Consider the following 19,934-nt stretch of genomic DNA (forward strand, 5'->3'; position numbering starts at 1 on the left):
CTAGTCTTGACAAACAAAAACAGGAAAGGATATAAGTATTATTTACAATGTATTGGGAGCATAAACCTCCAAGAAGAGGAGCATTTTGAGCAAAAAAGACATTGTGGCTGAAGGAATGACAACTAAAATAAATTTAGGCTCAAAATTGAGAAGATATATCTGACCAGCAGAGGTCAGAAACTGGAAAAGGTTTCCAAAGAAGTTGCTGAAGCAACTAAAAGTGATTTTAAGACACAACCTTGAAAGTTTATGAAAATCACTATTACATAGAAGGTTGGTTTTACATACCAGGCATATCCACATAAGCAATGTTAGGAAATCACAGGGCAATGCTAAGAAATTCTTTGGCAAGTCTGTGCCACTACCTTTCCACACATATCACCATGAAGATGATTATCAGAGCCTGAAATGGCTGACAGTCCATCACCAACAAGGAGCAGCCTAGCCCTGAGAATGGGAGATAGGTACATGAAATCCAAGAAGGGTAAAAACATTTTCCTAATGGGAACTCGACCAGTTAAAAAGAACAGCAGCCACCAATCTTTTTTTTTTTTTTTTTTTTCCTATTTTCTGTTCCTCAACTCCAGTATTAATTTTCTGACATAGGTATGATAGTGTGATCACACTAGTGAGATCTTATCATACTGAATAGTCTTTAGTCTTTTAATGATAGGCACTGAAGAGCATTTAAAGAGCCTAAATGCCCTGTATCACTCCAGAGGGAAAACTGCAAGCCAAACATTCACAGCTGTCAAGCAGCTAAGAGGCTTTTGGCAATTTGCCTTTAGCATTTGATTTTTCTGTGATGGTTCTTTCCAATTATGAATCAAACATTGTCCAACTCCCCCCCCCCTAATTGTCACCTACAGGCTTAGCCCAGTTTAAGCAACTGACCATCAGAGTACTAAAATATACTAAAATCTACTAAATCTACTAAAATCTACTAAAGCAAAAATTTGACACATTCATTTCAAAAGGATCTGAAGTAATTACCAGAGGAACTGGAGCAATTTTTCAAAGTTTTTCAAAGTATTTGTGCTTTTACGTAATAAATAAATAAATAAATGTTCCAGGTCAAGACTCTATCCAGATCATTGCCCAATTTACAGATACTGGTCTGCAAACATAAGAGTGTTTTCCAGTTGATTTGGCACTTATACATTAAGGTAAATTTTTTTTTTCTTCCTTTGGAGCTGTTCAGACATGACCAAGAGTACTTCAGTAACTGCTATCTTATCCTTGATAACACTTTCAAACTGAAGAGAAACCTTTTGATAACCCTCCAAAATTATACTATGAGTTCATCACAAGAAAACATTCTTCCAACTATTTAAGAGAAATATGCATTAAGACTGTTGAAAATAAGCTTGCAGCAAGAAATTTATTTATAAATTTATTTATTTATAAAAAAAGTGCAATTTGTGCTTTAAACAACAAAAGATGCTAAACTTCAAGCAATCCCTGCAGAATACCGGTGGCTTCTCTTTCACACAGGGCTGAAACAAAATTCACTATTGTACAGGAGTGGAGAAATATAGTTTAGATCAATGTGAAGGAAATATAAGCCTGCATTTTTTCTACTGTCATATTCTAACTGCTGAAATACAAAAAGGACTTTTTATCCCCTTATGTCAGCTCCAATATAAGATTAAGTGAAGTTACTGTGGTTTGTTGTTCAACTTAGCTCTTGACAGGTAACAGGTAACATATCTACATCTGTGCCAACTCCGTAACAGTGAAATTTATGACACCATTTAATCCTGGGCAGTGATGGCCTCCAGGTGTATCAGAAAGCCATTTGACCCCCTTCTCTTGTCTCTGTAACAAGCTACTGCCACTAGTTGAATCCCCATGCTCCTAACCACATATTCTAGCAGACGAGGAGCTGTATTAATAAACTTACTACAATTTACAGCTTGCTTTATTGTTATTTTAACTAGAGCGCTGAGAATAAAATCAGTGTTTTCTTGCAAACTCAAGTGTTAGTGAGGCTTTCTAGATTTGGAACATTTACAGCAGCAGAACTGTGTCTATAGAAGGAAGCTGATTTCTTTCCAGCAAGGTGTCCTCATTGAAATGTAATTTCCAACCAATCCAAGCTGCTGCTCTCCTTGAGTCTAACATCACAGCCAGCTGCAAGCTGCAGAATGCTCACAAAAACAACCCTAAAAGAATGGAAGTAAATGAACTGGATCTGTGCTGCCTGTATCATGTTCCTCAAAGTGAAAAGAGGTTATCTTCCTTCTTTCAGACAGGGGAAGGTTGGCAGGCAAGTTTTATTTTCCTTTCCAATGGCAATCACCCGACTTGGCTGAAGAAATTCTAGCTCTTATTTGCCTCTAAGGTGGAATCCAAGCAAAGAACAGAATGGACTAGGCAAGCTGCCCTTTTCCTGGTGAACCAAACTGACTCCTGCTAACATTTAAAAACAAACAGTTCTCAATGAGTCACCAGAGAACTGTGCAAGGGGAAAAAACCCGAAACTAAAAAAAGCCAAGGTGTGGCTCCTTCCCCAAGCTGAAATGAGTGCACTGAATGAATAGTTTAGGTCAGAGTTTGCACTGAGTAAATGCAGGGAACAGAGAAAAACTGCATGCCAGTGAACTCCAGCAGATAATCACATCTGATATTATCTACGGATGACTTCTCCCAGTTACCCAAATTATTTGTTCTCGGTGAAGTAATTAACTTGCCTTCTTCTCTCCTTTCTCAAGTTAATTTATTTTCAGGCAAGTCACCCTTCACTCTTGATCTCCAAAATACTTTATATAATCACCACCTCTGAGTAATTTAAAAGCAAAACTCACTTTAACACTTCATTACATTATCCAAACAAACAAACATTATATAAAATACTTCAGACAATCTTAATTATGTAGTATTTCTCTTCAGAAATTACTGCAGTGCTTGAAAAGGGTTAACACAGATGAAAATACTGTGTATTAGGTTATATTTGACACATGCAGTTACTGCAATACTGACTGAAAAGTCCGTTTGTAGTGGGCTCAAAATATTTTCCCTTATTTATATACGGCACTCAATATATTGCCCCGTATTTAAGTTCTGGGTCTTTCCTTTCAAACTATGTTCAAATTTTCTGAAAAAATGGGAAATGCAGTAACATCATGTGTCAGCTGACTTTCTGGAAAGACAGGAGAAATCTCCATCTTTGAACTCCTAATAAAAAATGGCCATTTTCTAGAATTAATACCTCAGAGAATCTGCATGCTGAGAAGTAGTTTCAACTAGTTGTAGAAAAATAAACCAAGTTACATCTCTATCAATTCATATTTGATTAGGTGCACTGAAACAAAATTTGTAATTGCAAAGCAGTATAATAATATCTATAGCTAAAAATAATTTGTGCCCTCATTTTTATTTCAAGGACTCCAGTCACTTTAGCAAAGAAGTCACAAGTGGCTTTTATACAAGCTAAACTGATCTATATATAGAGCACAGAAATCTTGTCTTTTATTAACATAAACATTGAGTAATTGTCATGATTTGTGTACTTCTAAAAAAAGTTCACCGGGTTTTCAAGAAGGCATCTCTTCAATTATCAAATCTTAACATTTAATCATGCACCATTGTACACTGGCAGCTTCTGAAATAATCCTGATTTAGTTGATGAAAAAATTTTAACTCACATGCTGCCAGTTATGTGATCTAAGCTGGCAAAAGTTTTGAAAAAAGAGGCTGACAGTCAAAAAAACTGTATTGCACAAGGATCTGACATCACACCAGTGCCTAATAAAACTTTGCAGTGACAGTTCCTTTGATTAAAAATAGAGCCTTAGACTCATAAATTTTGTAGCATTTAATTTGTTGATACCAGAAAACTCAACACACCCATCTAATGCCCATATAGTGTTATTGCAGTTATGCCAAATAATGGGGTCTGTGCCAACCAGATGGCTGGACTCATATTTTCAAAAGATAGCACCCAGTTTAGTCAGGAAGCATTTAATAAAGAAAGATGAGAGCTATCTGAAAAATTAAAAAACAATTGAAGAGTTGTTCAGTAAAGAACAGGAGAAACTATCACTCAGTTGTGCCCAAAATTCAACATAAAGAAGGAAACACTTATTATAACAATAGATACTTCAATGCATGTATTGGAAGACACTCAAAATCTTTTTTCCTGTGCTCCCTCTAGCAATGTGAAACATTTGTTCAAGCTGTACTCCCTTGACATCTTCCAAGAAGATAGAGGCATTTCCAGCAGTTCAAACGCCATGCCACAACTAGCCATTTTTCCTGTGGAAAACACAGTCACATACACTATCTCATACTTGCCATTTGGGGTCAGCAACAGCATTTTCTATCAACCACAGAACACAACTGAAATAAAGATTTTAGCCGATGGATAGTTTGTTACCTGATTATTTTTCTCAGAATAGAATGAAGTGTCTTGATTTCTTCTGAGTGACTAAAACTAGGCAGATGGCCTCCAAGAGCTTCACAGAACCGTTCTGCCTCTTCCCAGGTCCTGGTTCGCAGCACTCGTTCACTGTGGAAGAACTTCACAACAGCCAAACATCAGAGTAGAAAATTACACAAGCAAATTAAGTTTTAAAACACTCCTGTATCACCCAAATATGGACACCCTAGGTAGGAATGAATAATTGGTATTTACACTGGGATAGAGCTGGACTTCTGAACAATTCTTTTCTTCAGTTTGTTTCACAACAGCCAGACTCTGAAGCTGACAAAGTTTGTTTCAAATGCTACATATCCCATATGGCAGTCTCTTCTTTTCTTTACCAAAGATTTTACAAAACTACACCAAACTCACTCCAAAACTGCAAGCCAAATTGTAGGTTTCAAGGGATATTGTTATTTCAAATTTATGGTGAGCTGCAAAGCCAAATTTTCACTGAAACCAGACCTGTGAGTGCCACAGGTGAAGAAATTTCTTTGGCATGCTCTTTGGTACCTGTATGTATCAGAGTTGCCTATTTGGCTCATACACTTCATCTAACATGTCCACTTGATCCCCTTGACTTCAATCCAAGCCAATTCCCATCAGCTGGATTTCTCTGCACAGACATGCTGCACTTAGTCAACAAGAGTTTTGGAGAAACTACCCGGGCCAGCTGTCACATCCCATCAGCTATGGGACAGCTATGCTGCACATCAGCTAGATCCACCCTTTTGGGGCAGTTGCTGACAGCCTTGTTTTTCAGGCTGGGTTTCCCCATTTTGCTACATGAGCTGTTTACAAGACAGATCATTGCAGACACTAAGTCCAGAAATAATGAATAAACAATCTAATAGACAGCCTCAGTTTTAACTTGATTGGCTGCTTGCTTCTACTATTTGCTTTTTTTTTTTTTTTTAAGTAAAATACAATTGAGGCTGCACTTTTTCGATAAACTTTGATATCGATATTCAAAGTAATGAAAATCTCTCCTCTCCTAACTACACTTTTAGAGCATAGAAATGGAAAGGACAAGGAAAAGTGATGCAAAGCACTTTCTTTCCCTGTTCATGTGTCTCCATGTTCCAGAGGGCAGTCTGGGGTACAGACACAGCATCCTTTGTCAGCACCAGGTTCCTGTGATGACAGCACAGGTGGATGCTGTCACCCCACTCAGCTCTGATGTGCAGAGCTGGTCACAGAAAGAGCAAGGAGAGGCACACAGCATCTTTATAGGAATTGACAGTGGATGATGCACGAGAACAACTTGAGGCAGTCAACCTAGATCAACAATAATTCATCCTCTTATCATAAAACATCTTTGAAATACCTTTCAGAGAAGCTACAAGCACCAAAATGGCAAATTACACACTTGCTGCAAGACAATAACAAATAATTAACATGCAATAGGAATAACATTTTACCTTATAGCAGGCAAGGCCAGATCCATTGTGCCACCCAGGGGGACAGGGATCTGTTGGCTTTGGGAGCACTTCTGGCTCTTTGGCCAGCCCAATATATTTTTTGCAGACTGAAAATGCTTTACTGGTTTTACAATCCTTAGTTTCCCATTTTCCAAGAGATCTTCCACTGGGCATGGCCACACATCCTCCAGAAAACTCTAAAATTTAAGCCACCAAAGACTTATTTTAAACTATTGGCTGTTTTTCAAAAAAGTCCATAGATTTCTAAATGGCTATATTATTTCATCCTTCGAGTTCTGTAACACAGTACTCCAGTGACTGCCTGATGTAAAATTATAGATTTTTTACATTTTTTTTAACTGTTAAGTTTACCAGGTTGCAGGGAATTCCAGTTAGTGTATGTCACAGCTTCAGCTTTTTCGCCATTCACTGTACCCCAGGAATATATTCCCGATTGGCTAATATCTTGCAAACCAGTCCAGAAGTATTTTTCTTCAACTTTGGTGTGCTTTCTGATTAGACTGTTTATAAATTCTTGCTCAAATCTGAAAATTCACAGATTAATTTAAGTCAGTATTTGAAAGATACCTGAAACTATTGAGACAGTTTGAAAACCAGGCATATTATTACATGAGTTAGTTCACGTGACCATCCAGGCAGTCCCAGGATTCAGCTTGGGGTCAGCAGGCTGGGAACTCACATACTTCCAATAAGGTTTTACCAAGTAGGTTTACCAGTGTCACACCACGGAAAACATGGTTTGCTGTTTCTCTAAAAAGGCAATTCTATCTTCTATCTCTACTTTTTCTTTATAAACTATTAATTAGAATACAAAGGTTTTAATCTCTGACCATATCTCCAGGATCGTACTGTAACACAGGCCCATAAATTATGGAGTTGTGCTTTACCTGTTCATCACTGTCAGATTGCATTGTGCTCCAAATGAAACTTCTGTTTTATAAACCTTGTAACAGTAGTTTCCATGTCTCTCCCATCCCTAGAGTTAGAGAATGGAAAATACATTCCATAAATCATAGCTAACATTGGTTAGTGCCCACAAGCTGGCACAGCATATACAAGAAATGCAGTATATCACATACAAGGTCCACTATCATCAACTCTCAGATTCACAGTTCTAAGAAATAATAGAACCACGGGAATAAAATACACCACTGTTTTAGCTCAACTGTGCTGAGTCTTCTGACTGCCATGTGCATTTAGAGGGAGAAACACAAGGGTGACAGCTTAGTCCTATTCAAAACAATAGGAGTTTTCATGCTGTTCCACCAACGCCAGAACTCAGAGGAATAAAAAGAGGGTGTTACTGGTGTTTCTTTACTTCTGAGAAAAAGTATTTTAGGTTGAAAACATTTGAACTTAAAAACTTTCTCCATTTTTCAAATCTTTTTGGCTATATTCCCACTAAAATTTCAAAATTTCAATGAACATTAATGTGTTACCTCTTTGCTAGCCTACCAATGCACTGGTGTTTGAAGAGCACAGAAAGCTGTAAGTTGTACACACTGTCAGTCTCTGAAGAGACTGAATAAAAATACCCCCAGGTTGTACAGAAAGAAAGATAAAGGATAAGCCTGTTTCCTTTTGCAGGCAATATGCCACACAAAAACTGAAACAAGGAACACTTAAGTAGCCAGTAATACTATGCCAAGATTGTTCAAAACAGAAAGGATTACTTTTCGAGTCTTATTTATTCTGTAAACATGTTATACTGTAAAAAGCCCAAACACAAAACAAGCAAAACCTGCATTCAAGTCAAAGAACAAAATGAGAGCCAAGTGTAACAGAAAGCTAATCTCATTTATCAACCTCTGCTAACCTCTGTTGCAAAGTGCTTATCCTAAATTTTAGAACACATTTAAAGCAAAAAACATAGAAGAAGCGGCACTAGTGATAACCTAATAAAACCAATTTTTTTTCCCAAACAAATAAATAAAACACAGCATCGCCCAAGTCCATAATACCTGCATCAATAAACAGTGGTAATATGTCCAGAGTCTGACTAAGAGAATAAAAAATTTGGCTTATGCTATACAAATGTCCTTTTTCAGCTATTTCTTAAAAATGTATTTTATTGTAGATATTTTTTGTAGATTTTATTGTAGAGGCAAGTGAAAAAAGGGAAGTAAGAAACTGTATGCAGGATTGTGAACCAAGTGGAAGTAAGAGAAAAACAGACTTCTTATTACCTCTTCCAATGAGCAATTTGTATCTGATTTTGTTTCATTCAAAATCTCTCCTTTTTTCTTGCACACATATTTCAATTTTTCTTCACAGGATTTGACTCTCCACTGTCCCAACTATGAGAAGGCAAAAAAACAAAACAAAACAAAACAAAAACCCTTAAAATTTTAGAATCTTTCAATTTCGATAGTATAGTGGCTGAGTTTTAGTAAGGAGAGCAGCTAAAATGCCTCTAGCAACAACACAAGAGGCAGGATGCCCTGGATTATTAATAGTGCCAAGCATACAGGTCTGGGTTTGGAAGGGGGAAAGCTGACAAATGCAGAGATGGGAGGATTCTGTATTGCATCTGAAAAGGGTGGAAAAGGCCAGGGTGGGCACATGAGTTGTGCCCAGCTTACTGTAGGGCCAGGAGGAGGCAGCTCAGAGGAGCTGGGCATGAGCTCCAGGCTGAGAGCCTAACAGCACTGCAGGCAGGTGCTTGCCCCAGTTTTCCACTGAGTCTGGGGAATGGATTACAGCCCATTTCCCTCTCTACTCATCTTTTGTGACCTACTTCCCCCCAACCCCATTGCTTCTTCTGTATTTTATCTCCCCAGCACCTGTCCTCTCCTCTTCTCTTACTAAGGCATCTTACAACCCATATGCAGATGGGGTGGCCTGAATTTGTCCTGGAAATAATTGAACTAATCTTTTCCTTTCAATAGTTTGGCCCACCTCCTTCCTAGCTCTCTGTGCCAGACACACAAGGATATGGGAACCCAAAATGCAGAGTGACATGGACAGTTGGCTGGCCAACAGCAATGGCAGTCTCAGAGCTGTGAGGTTATTCTTAGCAGAAGACAGCTATCAAAAGTCAGCTAAATAATGTTGAAAAATTTGTTTGTAGAAAAATTCTCTGCATTTTAAAGATTATCCCAGAAAATCATTATCTGCTTTACCCTCCCCTTAACTTTCACACACATCAGTGTTGCTTCTACTGTGACAGAGAAAAAGCTATAGAAACTCAACATTGTATTCCTACCTCGCCTGAATATGACACACAGTTAGGAGTGCTGTTAAAAGGAATATTTGGTTCATTCTGATCCCAGTATGTGAAAACCACAGCTGAGTGATCTGACCATTTGAACAAAGTCGGTACATCTTCATTCCTGAGACCCATCCACATTTCATCTTTAACATCTGTAATTTAAAATTAGGACAACATTTTAGTTTCAAAATAATATTCAAATGAATAAAAAAATTGGAAAAGAATATGAAATAATTGAAGTTAGGAGTTTAGCACTATGCTGCACAGCATAACTGCCACAATTATTTTTTTCTTACAATGATAAAGGGGGTGTGAGACAAGCACAGCATTTTTTAATCCTGTTTCTTGAATTATATTCATGAATGTAAGTTTCACAGAGAATGTAAAAAACAGGAAAAAAAACCAAAAAAAGCCCCAGAAATAATGAACACTCAAGAAAAAAAAAACAAACCTCAACCAAATTAAATTTTTAGAGTGCACACAACGATGTAGAACCATAGAGTACAGATAACATTTATGAGTTCAATGAAATCAATCAGTAGTCAAATGATTTGAATGACAAAATTAAGCATGAGGTACTAGGCAACAAGAAGTAGGTTAGCCCAATAAATAAATAAATAAATAAAGATCATACTGGAACAAGAGCAGAGACTGGACCTGAACATGACAATCATATGCTAGAAAATGGAAAGCAATTTGTAATTTATGGTGTGCAGCACTTGGTGCCTGACCTTTACTAGTTTTCCAACTTACCACTATGAAGCTTTGTAACAATCAGTTCAACATCAGTTAAGGAGTGTATGCTGATGAGGTTACTGTTATTTGCTCTACACAACTTGTCTGCTGCACTCCAAGGTGCCTGGGTGGGCATCAGCATGTAGCAAAAACCATTATGGGGCATCCAGCCTGAATCACAGCGAGTATCCAAGTATCTCCAGAACTCTAGTAGTGAACAGAAATGGAATTAGGAGGTTTTGTTGTATATTGGCCAGTGCAATGGGTTGGTGTTTTCTTCATGTTTCAAATCTGGCAGCACCTTGAGAACAGCCAAAAAGCACCAATCAGCACCTATTCACAGGGATAATGTTTTAAGAAAGGATCACAATTCAGTCAAGCAAACAGACTTGACTGAGCAGCATTAACGGGGTTAGTAATGTTTTGAGGCCATAAGAAAGACATTAGTGGGAATGAAAGTAAAAAGCTGGAATGTATTACACTAAGCTGGTCTTACTGTAAATGAAAGGTTCCAAAGTAATTGTAAGCAAGATTTCAAAAGCAGTTTCAGGCAATCCAGTTATTAATTTAAGGACAGCAACCTCAACAAAAAGGTGCTTACTTTCTGTTTCCAGCAGGTGTTTGCAATTTTACAGGGCACTATAACCTATATGCAGTACCATGCATGAGACCAATTTTAAATAGCTCACAATGAAACAAATACTTCATTTAAAACATTTTTCTTCTGAAAACTAAAATATTCAAGAATTCACATGGTTTTTAGAGCATGCTGGAGAACATATATACTAGCCTTTCTGATTCAAAATGTACAAGAAATTACTCCAATCACAGTAATTTTTGTTTTTAAATAATAAAACACTGTATAAACATTGGTAACAACTCTATATACCTCTCTGAGGAGCCAGAGAACAGATAAGGATGGTTAATTGGTTCAAAGAATTGTTTAAAATTTTGAACTGGTTCAGTTAAATTGAAACTGCTTACTGGCTTTTTTCTGCAAAGGCACGCCTCTCCCCTGGAGGAGCTGGAGAGAATGTGCCTCAGCCAGTTTTCACCTCTAGGACAATGCTCCATCCCTCTTACTCCCTAGTCCTCCCTGTTACCCGAAGACAATAATTTTCCATTAAGTTTTCCAGAGAGAGCCCCACAAGCATTAGCTGTGGAAACTGGGTAAAAAAGCACACACGGAAGAAAAGGCCATGTACTGTTGGAAATCCAGGAGTAGGTAAATGTCCAAAAGCATGACAGCTATGTGCCACACCTGGACACTGTAAAAACTGAAGGACTACGTGTGTGTATGTGTAGAGAGGAAAGAATAAATCTTTGAACTGTTCTGGTTTTCCTATTGTATTGTTTACTTTTATCTGTTATAGATCCAGTAAAGATTATACTGGATGAACTACAAACTCTTGCACTCTTATTTCCAGTGCTGGGCCTGCTTTCAAAGGATAGTAAGGTCATTTAACTACTTCTATTTTAATACAACAGAGTTTGATCCAAGCCTCAGGCAGGTCTTATTTTATGTCAATACACACAAAGAGAGAAATGGGCTTAAAGTAGATGTGGGAAGGCTTGAGGTATAACTTCCAGGTCCAGACTTTCAGAAGCATATGAAAGAAAGCACAAGCCATAGAGAATTATGTGATAAAAAGGGCAGGACTGTGCTGGGAAATACTTTATGTGTGAATGAGAAAGCTGCAAAAAATGAAAGCTGTTTGTGATGTATCATCTTGACACTGAAAATAGAGAGTTTGCTTCTGGGTCTGGTAAAACCCCAAAGCTGTTGTATAAGTGTTTTGGCAGAGATTCCTAAGAAGGCCTGGGGAGGAAAAAAGAACAGTGGACATTACACAAAAACAAACACACAAGGTCTCCTACCTGGGAGGCTTGAAGCTTCATTGAGTGACTTCTTGCAAATATACGGAAGTGGAGTCCCACAGTGGTAACTCTGCCACTGACCTGAAGCAGCATTCATCACCACACAGCTAGTTCCATCCAGTGGGGATGAACTCCTCATATCTATAGCCAGTAACAAACAAAACCAGAAGAGCACAAGTCACCAAACAGTAAGGCACTGACTGTTGGTTTTTTCTATTGCTTTTCAGTACAGGAATACTTTACACAGTATAGTGTCCTGCATTTGAAGGACAAAACTTACTTTGAATGAAGGCACCTGTCCTGTCCTAGGTCGCAGAGAAATGTTTTTTTAAGTTTCAGAATCAAGGATTCTGGACTTCTTTTTCAATGTTTAATCATAGAACCAGGAGGAATGTTTTATTTAAAATACAACATATCCTTGGCTGAGCACTTTACCAGAGTAGAAATATCTTTGGGGACAACACTTTTTACAGCCTTCAGTTTCCTTTGGCAGACCCTTTCCAGAGCCACTCCAAACACAGCTCTGCGCTCTTTTTCATTACTCTAGTCATAGCCCTTAACTAAACAGCAACCTGAGATAAGGTCCCAAATTAAAAATATCACAAAACAAAACTCTGTGCAAACCATGGCTTCCCTTGGAGCCCCTTTCCAATAGTACTTTTTGGGTTTCTCTTTCTTTGAGTCCCAGTGCAAACCTGAGCTGTGTCATTCACAGACCACCCCAGCTCCCTCTGCACAAGTTCATTCAGTTTCAAATGGAAAACCCTCAGGCTAAATCTTAGTTTTTCATGGGACAGTACAAGAGAAACATGGCCAGGCTCTCTTCAGAGGTGTACAGTGAAAGGATGAGAAGTAGCTGGAACAACTTGCAGCATGCAAAACTCCTGTTAGACCCCAGAAACTGTTTCTCACAAGAGGGGTAGGCATTAGCATGCCTGCCATGACTGCAGACTAAATTATGCCACTGGAACTTGGGATAGTCCAGTCTCTAGTTCTGCATTATAGTTCTATGGTGTCATCACAGTTCCAGAGGAAGGTGCAGCCAACAGTGTAAGCAGCAGAAAAGTCCTTAACCTGTCCAAAAGTAGGACAACATTTGAAAAAACTCACAAAAATTTCTTAGTAAAGCTTTCAAACAAGTAACAAAACCCACTTCTTCTTTTTCATAGAATTCATGGTGCAGCACTTTGCTAGTAGTTCTGATTATTATTCTTCCCAAGATTCCCATATATATACCTCCAGGGCATACTTGGGAGAATATTGCAAATACATGCTGAAAATTCCAAACAAGACTCTCACTAATTCTACTAGGAACTTGGGAGTAATTTAAAAAGACTTTATACTTCTTTCATCTTCACCTTGAAACAAATCTAAGCAACCTTGAAGTTTAATAACACAAGTTAATGCCATTCTGTCACTTGCAGGAGAAATGTAGCAGCTAAGAAAGCTGCAGAGTCTTTACCAAAATGGACCTCAAAGATACTATTTAAGTTTTACTTTTTTAGACATTTATTAACCTAATCATCCAAAATATCAAACAAGCACAGAAAGATTCATGGGCTAGAAGGAACTTTTAACAGAATTGGAACAAAAATGATGGTTTGGATGAAGTTCAATGAAGAAGAGAAAAAAAAAAAAAAGCAGCAAAGCATGATACTAGTTTGTGTTGTAAACACCAGAAATATTACCTGGATGCCAGTTGAGAAAATTCAAAGGTTTGTGATCTGACCACTGCCAACCTCCAGAAACATCCAGCTGATTTAAGCCAATCCAAAAGATCTCAGCAATGTCATCCTTAGCTGGAGATAGATTTGATTTAATTTATTTTTAAGGAAAAAATTAGTATGAAATGTTCATCTTTTATTTGTCTCCTTTAAATTAAAAATGTCATCTGAAAGAGCATGCATTTGAGGAAAGAAAGATCGCTACTTTAACTGGACATGCAAACTTTCTTGAACTGAGGAATTCACCCACGTCTTCCCTCTAAAATACCTTCAAGATGCTTGTCCTTTGCTTTTCTTTTTCAAACAATACACTGATAATTCCTTCAGACCAAGCCTGAACCATCAGTGAGGATGATTACATGACAAAAAGTAGGAATCATGCTGCTAAAACACCAACTGCAGCTCTGCCCCATATTGGATATTACACATACCTACGAGCAACAGCTAGCTACTACAATGAAGTCACACAGATAAATTGAAAACAACAACTCTAAAGTGAGATTTAGGAGTTATTTTTGATACACAAATGAAAGCATCAATGCATTTTAAGCACAATCAAGTTTTAACCCATAATTTTAAGACAGAAATCAAAATGTGGTCTTCACTTTGTGCTAATTTGTCAAGCTTTCCTGATATTCATATGTGAATAACTACACCTACCTTGTATGTAACTTAATTCAGAAGCATCTTGGATGCTAAGCAAATTTCCCCCTTGTCTTTGACATGAAATATAAGCTTCCTTCCAAGAAAGAGCAGACTGTGTATTAAACTGGTAGCAACTTTCAGACCCTGGATCATGTTCCCAGGTATCATGACAACCATTCTCTGTTTAAAGGAAGCAGAAGGTATTTGTAACCACAACTATACAGAAACATTATGAAATTTTCAAAAGAAAAATTGTTATACTAAAGGTCTATTGATTTTTATACTGCATATCACATATACTGCAGTCTAAGCATGTGCTGATTATCCTGTCAACATAGCAATAGAAAAGGGACTGGCTTTTACCCAGCTGAACAGCATCGTGCTACACCAAGGTGGAGCCATACATACATAAAGCGACAGAACACTTTTAAGATGTCTATTTAGAAACCAAACATGCCTGGTTGTAAGCAGATTCCCCATTTTCCATCATGAGTATAATCTTCTGATGTGGCACACCATTTCCCACCCATATGTGTTCCATCCTGAATGCAGTCATGATGCCACGTCTTATTATAAAGAAAGGGGAACTCACAGGGTTTTCCATAGGAGTTCCCATCTTTGGTATAAACCTCTGCAGGGAAAAAAAAATTAAAGAAGTAGGAACAAGTTGTCTAGGGAAGGAAAGGACAGCAAAGCATAGTTAACTGCTTGTATAGACATAGTTAACTTAAAAGCATGCAAATCTCACTTGTGGTCTTAAAACACTGTACCTTGTTATTACAGATAATATGTAGCAATGCCAGAACTGAAAGAAATGAGAGGAAAATATTTTTCTGTACTTGTACTTCAGAGTAGGTCATAACACAGCAGAAACTTGTTTCCCCTTGCTGGTAAGCTAAGGTGAAATGCAGGTGGTTTGCACAGAGTACTATGGAACAAGGGTCTAGAAATCAACACACACAGGAGAAGGAACACATTCCAAACTGGAACCTAATAGGTTCTTCAAACTGGCCACTGTCAAATGCAAAAAAAATTCTGTTCTTAAATATGGTAAAGCAAGTTTTCACCACTTCTTCCAGCAAGCATGAGACTTTAAATGAGGCTGGATTCACAGGCAAGTCAATAGACTGGCAGAGCAAAGCAAATGGGTGGTTCTAGACAGTCCAACAAGCACAAGCCAGTAGCATGCACCAAATTTGACTTTACAGCCTACCAGCAAAGAAAATATCCTCAAATCCTGCACTTCTTTGAGCTAACAGCAAAATTCCCATCACTGTGAAGAGGACAGTTCTGATAGAAGGTGGTTGGTATTTTATAATTAAATAGGATCTCAATAAAATACAAGAGAAAGAATTTAAATGTGCTAAAAATGCCACTTAGCAACACAACCTCTGCAGTTGTGCATATTTACTTTTATTAACTGCTTTCATTAAAACCAGTTAAAGTTTCATTCATGAATATCAATATCTCTGTAGAGCAAAACATTATCCCGCTTTACTGATCAATCTTTTCATACTACTAATTTTAAGGATTTATTGGCATAGGCATACAGCAACAAGCCCTTAACAAACAAACAAAAAATCCTCCAAACCCCTGTGCCAACTTACCATGGTAAGGATACTGACATACATCATCAGAAGAACTGTTGCTTCTCCACTGGTCAGTTGCATTTATGCTTGCAGTTACATAAGTACTCTTGACAGTCACTTTGTACTGAGATGCACCAAAGATAGAAGCATCAGCACATCGCCACCACAGCATTAGTTCTGAGTTACAATCAACCATTTTCAGTCGAGACAGCGCTTTGGTGAATATATCAAGTCCCAGGCACTGCTTGGATCCCAAATGAAAGAGGCGATTCTGGGATACCCATTTCCATAAAGTTTCACTTGTCTCCTTGCAGTCATCTATCACTATCCGTGAGTTTTTAACTTGTATGCACTTGTTGAGTGTGTCATGGCGAATGGTAAAAGTACTGCTGCCTGTAAAAGAACAAACAAATGTCCACACAAGAGTATGATTCAGTATCACTTTCACAGGGCATTAATTTTTAAAAGTATAATCACATTCTGAGACAGGCTACCAGAAAAGTACAGCATCTCTTGTTTGTATATCATAGGCCATTATCTTCTGTATGTGACACTTTAAGTACATTTTCCTGCTCTTTGCTTCTAGGAGGAAAAAAAAAATCTCTTTTAAAGTCATCATAAAATGAGGGAAAATAAAATTGCTCTGCTTTCAAAGTAAAATCCTATCAATGAGAATTCTTCCTTTAATTTTAACATGTGCTGATTGGATCAACGTCAAAAAATTTGCAAGCTTACTAGGAAAAGACTCTTGTCTTTATGCCTCCACATCTGCAAATGCTTTGACACACAGAAGGCACCATAAAACATAATTAATTAATAACCTTCAGTAAGCATTTTAAAAAAACCCAACAAAACTCTTTATGATACACAGAATGATAGGCTCATATGTGAACCAGTTTGAGTGCAGCTGCAGTGTTACTAAAATAACTGACACTACTTTTGGGAGACTTTTAGAATGAAGATCTCACAAAAGACACCACACAAAAATTAAAAGTATGATTTTCAAAATAATATGGGAAATCTAGTTCCATTTTCAGAAAAAGGAAGGAAGGAAGGAAGGAAGGAAGGAAGGAAGGAAGGAAGGAAGGAAGGAAGGAAGGAAGGAAGGAAGGAAGGAAGGAAGGAAGGAAGGAAGGAAGGAAGGAAGGAAGGAAGGAAGGAAGGAAGGAAGGAAGGAAGGAAGGAAGGAAGGAAGGAAGGAAGGAAGGAAGGAAGGAAGGAAGGAAGGAAGGAAGGAAGGAAGGAAGGAAGGAAGGAAGGAAGGAAGGAAGGAAGGAAGGAAGGAAGGAAGGAAGGAAGGAAGGAAGGAAGGAAGGAAGGAAGAAGAAAGAAAGAAAGAAAGAAAGAAAGAAAGAAAGAAGAAAGAAAGAAAGAAAGAAAGAAAGAAAGAAAGAAAGAAAGAAAGAAAGAAAGAAAGAAAGAAAGAAAGAAAGAAAGAAAGAAAATTGACAAAGCATTTTATACAACCTTAAAAAGATACAGATCACGCTATGGACACAAACTGACACCTCTGCCAGGTGAAGGACACCTCGATGACAAGTAACAGTAGTTTTAAGCTAACAAAGAAAAAAAAGCCTTAAAACTACATTTATGGCACAATAGATGGCCCCACAGCATGAAACTTTGACTAGCCAGGCTGAAATGGACCTTGGCTGTCCCAGACCAATAAAGCTATTACTCAGCTGTTTAAATAAGGAATCTGCTGAGTAGTGTTTTGTCTTTAATAGTAGTGCACTGTCAATCACATTCCTACTGTGTTTTTTTAAATATGACTTAATAATAGGTTTGGCTGAAGAGCAAGGAAAATATTCAGTGTTGTTATACAGTGAATTTTACCACTACTTCCCAGTATACTCATGAATTTTCCACTGTTCAAGTGCCAAATATTTTCTAAATAGTATTGAAGTCATCAAACTGTAAAGAAGAATCTCTAAGTTAGCCAACTTACCGGAGTGACTTTTTCTACATAGCACATTTTAACCAAACACCTTTTCCATCCTCTCTTTTAACTAAATAAGACATTTTAACAACCAAATCTGCCTTTATCATATCATTTTACCCTGTGCTTTTTCACCACAGTAGCTGCTTTTTGCTTTTTATTCTTTCCTCTCGACTTTCTTCTTCTTTTCAATTTCTTATGACACGTTCTCAGCCTCTTCTCAGTTCCTCCTGTTTCTCATTCTCCTTTCACTTCTTCTCACACAATTCTCACTCTGACATCAAGACAAAAATCCCTTTTTTAAAACTTCCCGAGAAAAAATGCCGACACTGCCTCCCCAAATCTCCCTGTACAGCAACGCATTAGTACCAGCGCTCAGTTACTCCAACACTTTTGCTACAAAGTTTCAACCTGACATCTTCAGCTACAAATCTGAGACTGTTACGGTCAAAGGATTCAATAATGTGTGAGGTGCAACTTCATGGCGAGGAGCTGAACCTGTTTCCCAGCAGCTCTCACCCCGCTGGCCGCTTTGGCACGCAAGATTTTGTTCGACGTGAAATTTCCCACCTGCTCCAAGCTCGGCTCGGGCAACCTCCGGCCCCTCCCACCATAAAGCTGCGAATAAACGGGTCGGCTGGACGCGGGCCCCGCAGGGGACCTGCTGGAGCTCGGGTTATTTCTCCTCTCAAGGTAACAGGCCAAAGGCCTCTCCTCGTTCCCTTCCCCGCTCCGCACCCCACCGCCCCGCCAGCCCGGCGCTGCCCCAGCTCGGGGCACCGGGAATGTGGCACCGGGGGGCTGCGGGAGAGCTGCCGGTTTCCCGACACCCCCGCCGGAGAGCACGGGCCGGGAGGGAGGTTCGGAGCTTCTTTTTCCTTCTTTTTCCGCTCCTCCTTGTAAGTTTCCCACGTTGTTTCAACGCAGTTGGACTTTGCCAACCAACGCAACCCACCGAGGTGCCGGGAACCGTCGGGGCGAAAGGGCCCCTAATCTCCCCGCGCTGCCTTTCCCTATCCCCAGCGCCCGCGGGGTCACAAAAGAGCCTTCCGCGCTTCTTGCTCCGCAGCGCACTCGCGCAGCGCCTACCCCCTCCCCAAGGTGTGGCGCCCGGTTTACCTGAGGGGTCCCGGCGGGCCGCGCAGCAGACGAGGAGCCAGGCGAGGCCACAGGCGGCCAGGCAGAGCCCCGCCGGCCGGGCCATCCCTCCGCGGCGCGCAGGCTGCGCGGAGCGGGCGCGCGGCCGGGCTCGCTCTGCTGGAGCGTCGCGGCCGCCGCCGGCTGTCCCGGACAGCGAGCAGGAGACAGGATTGGCCTGGCCCGGGGAGCGTCACTTGTTGCTAGGAGAGAAGCGGCGCCGAGTTTGCGGAGAGCGGCGGGGCGGGGCTGGGTTGAGGCGGAGGGGAAGGACCGGTCCCGGCTGGAGCTGGAGTAGGGATGAAGGGAGTGAAGCACAGGGAAGGTAATCGCAAGTGGGGGAAAAAAAAAAAAAAAAAAAAAAGGAAACCGTGGGCAAAGTGAAAGCAAAATGAACAGGGGAAAGAAAAAAGGTAAAAAGGAAAAGTGAAAGGAAAGCAGAAGAAAAAAATGAGGAAAAGATAAGGAAAAACAATAATAAAGAGAATAAAGACAACACTAACAACAACAATAAACAGAAAAATAGAAAAGCAAACCTGATTATTGCAATGATGTAGTTAAATAAATAAATGAAAGTATTTTAGAAGTTCAGTTGGGAAAGAAAGTGAAAGTTTAAGTGCTAATGGTGAAGAAAATAAAAAAGTAGAGAGAATATAAACCAAAATTAATTAATAATAGCAGACACTGAAGTAAAATGCATAAAAATAGCTCAAATAACATATTTCTAAAAGTTAGCTTGTGACTCTCATCCCCCTCTGTCTGCAAGGCCATGTGAGGGCCACGCTGCCATTCCCAGGGCAGGGCCCAAGCGGTGAGACATGTGGCCAGTCCCACAGGGCAGGGGCCAAGGTGTCTCTGCCCTGCTGAGGAGCTGGCCAAGGGTAGTCTGGTGTCACCCGTGGGGCCTTCTGTGCAGAAGCTGTGCTTTGTGTCAGGGTCATTGGCAGCAGGTGCCTGGCTAGGGTCCACAGCCCTCACCACCATGGGAACCCCCATGGCCAGGTGTCATATCCCTCCCATATTTGTGCACAGGAGTCACCTGGACCTTTGTGCAGCTGGAGAGGCAAGAGAAGTGGGCCAGGAAACCTTGCCATACTTTCTAAGAGTTTTCTGGTAGCTAGCAGCTGAAATTGAAATTATCTGATCTTTTTCTGCCAGGAAAGGAGGAGGAGGGGATGATTGGGAGCAGTTGAAAACACTGTTGCTGAGAA

The 19,934-nt window shown here is 39.5% G+C and overlaps 1 protein-coding gene across 1 annotated transcript in view; it reads right to left on the reverse strand.

Annotated features, from left to right (window-relative positions):
• LY75 (lymphocyte antigen 75) overlaps nt 1–18,819 on the reverse strand; it is a 47,360-nt gene extending 28,541 nt beyond the window's left edge. The window contains exons 1-13 of the mRNA XM_030454262.1: nt 18,706–18,819; nt 15,666–16,040; nt 14,516–14,689; nt 14,074–14,238; nt 13,378–13,488; nt 11,690–11,830; nt 9,830–10,018; nt 9,071–9,228; nt 8,052–8,162; nt 6,753–6,841; nt 6,217–6,389; nt 5,845–6,041; nt 4,379–4,521 (exon numbers count right to left, since the gene is read on the reverse strand). Of these exons, the coding sequence (XP_030310122.1) occupies nt 4,379–4,521; nt 5,845–6,041; nt 6,217–6,389; nt 6,753–6,841; nt 8,052–8,162; nt 9,071–9,228; nt 9,830–10,018; nt 11,690–11,830; nt 13,378–13,488; nt 14,074–14,238; nt 14,516–14,689; nt 15,666–16,040; nt 18,706–18,790 (2,111 nt within the window). The 5' untranslated portion in view covers nt 18,791–18,819. The remainder of the gene's footprint in view (nt 1–4,378; nt 4,522–5,844; nt 6,042–6,216; nt 6,390–6,752; nt 6,842–8,051; nt 8,163–9,070; nt 9,229–9,829; nt 10,019–11,689; nt 11,831–13,377; nt 13,489–14,073; nt 14,239–14,515; nt 14,690–15,665; nt 16,041–18,705) is intronic.
• Between the last annotated feature and the right edge of the window lie 1,115 nt (nt 18,820–19,934).

Source organism: Calypte anna, chromosome 7 (genome assembly GCF_003957555.1).
Source record: "Calypte anna isolate BGI_N300 chromosome 7, bCalAnn1_v1.p, whole genome shotgun sequence".
In the NCBI taxonomy this organism is placed as follows: domain Eukaryota; kingdom Metazoa; phylum Chordata; class Aves; order Apodiformes; family Trochilidae; genus Calypte; species Calypte anna.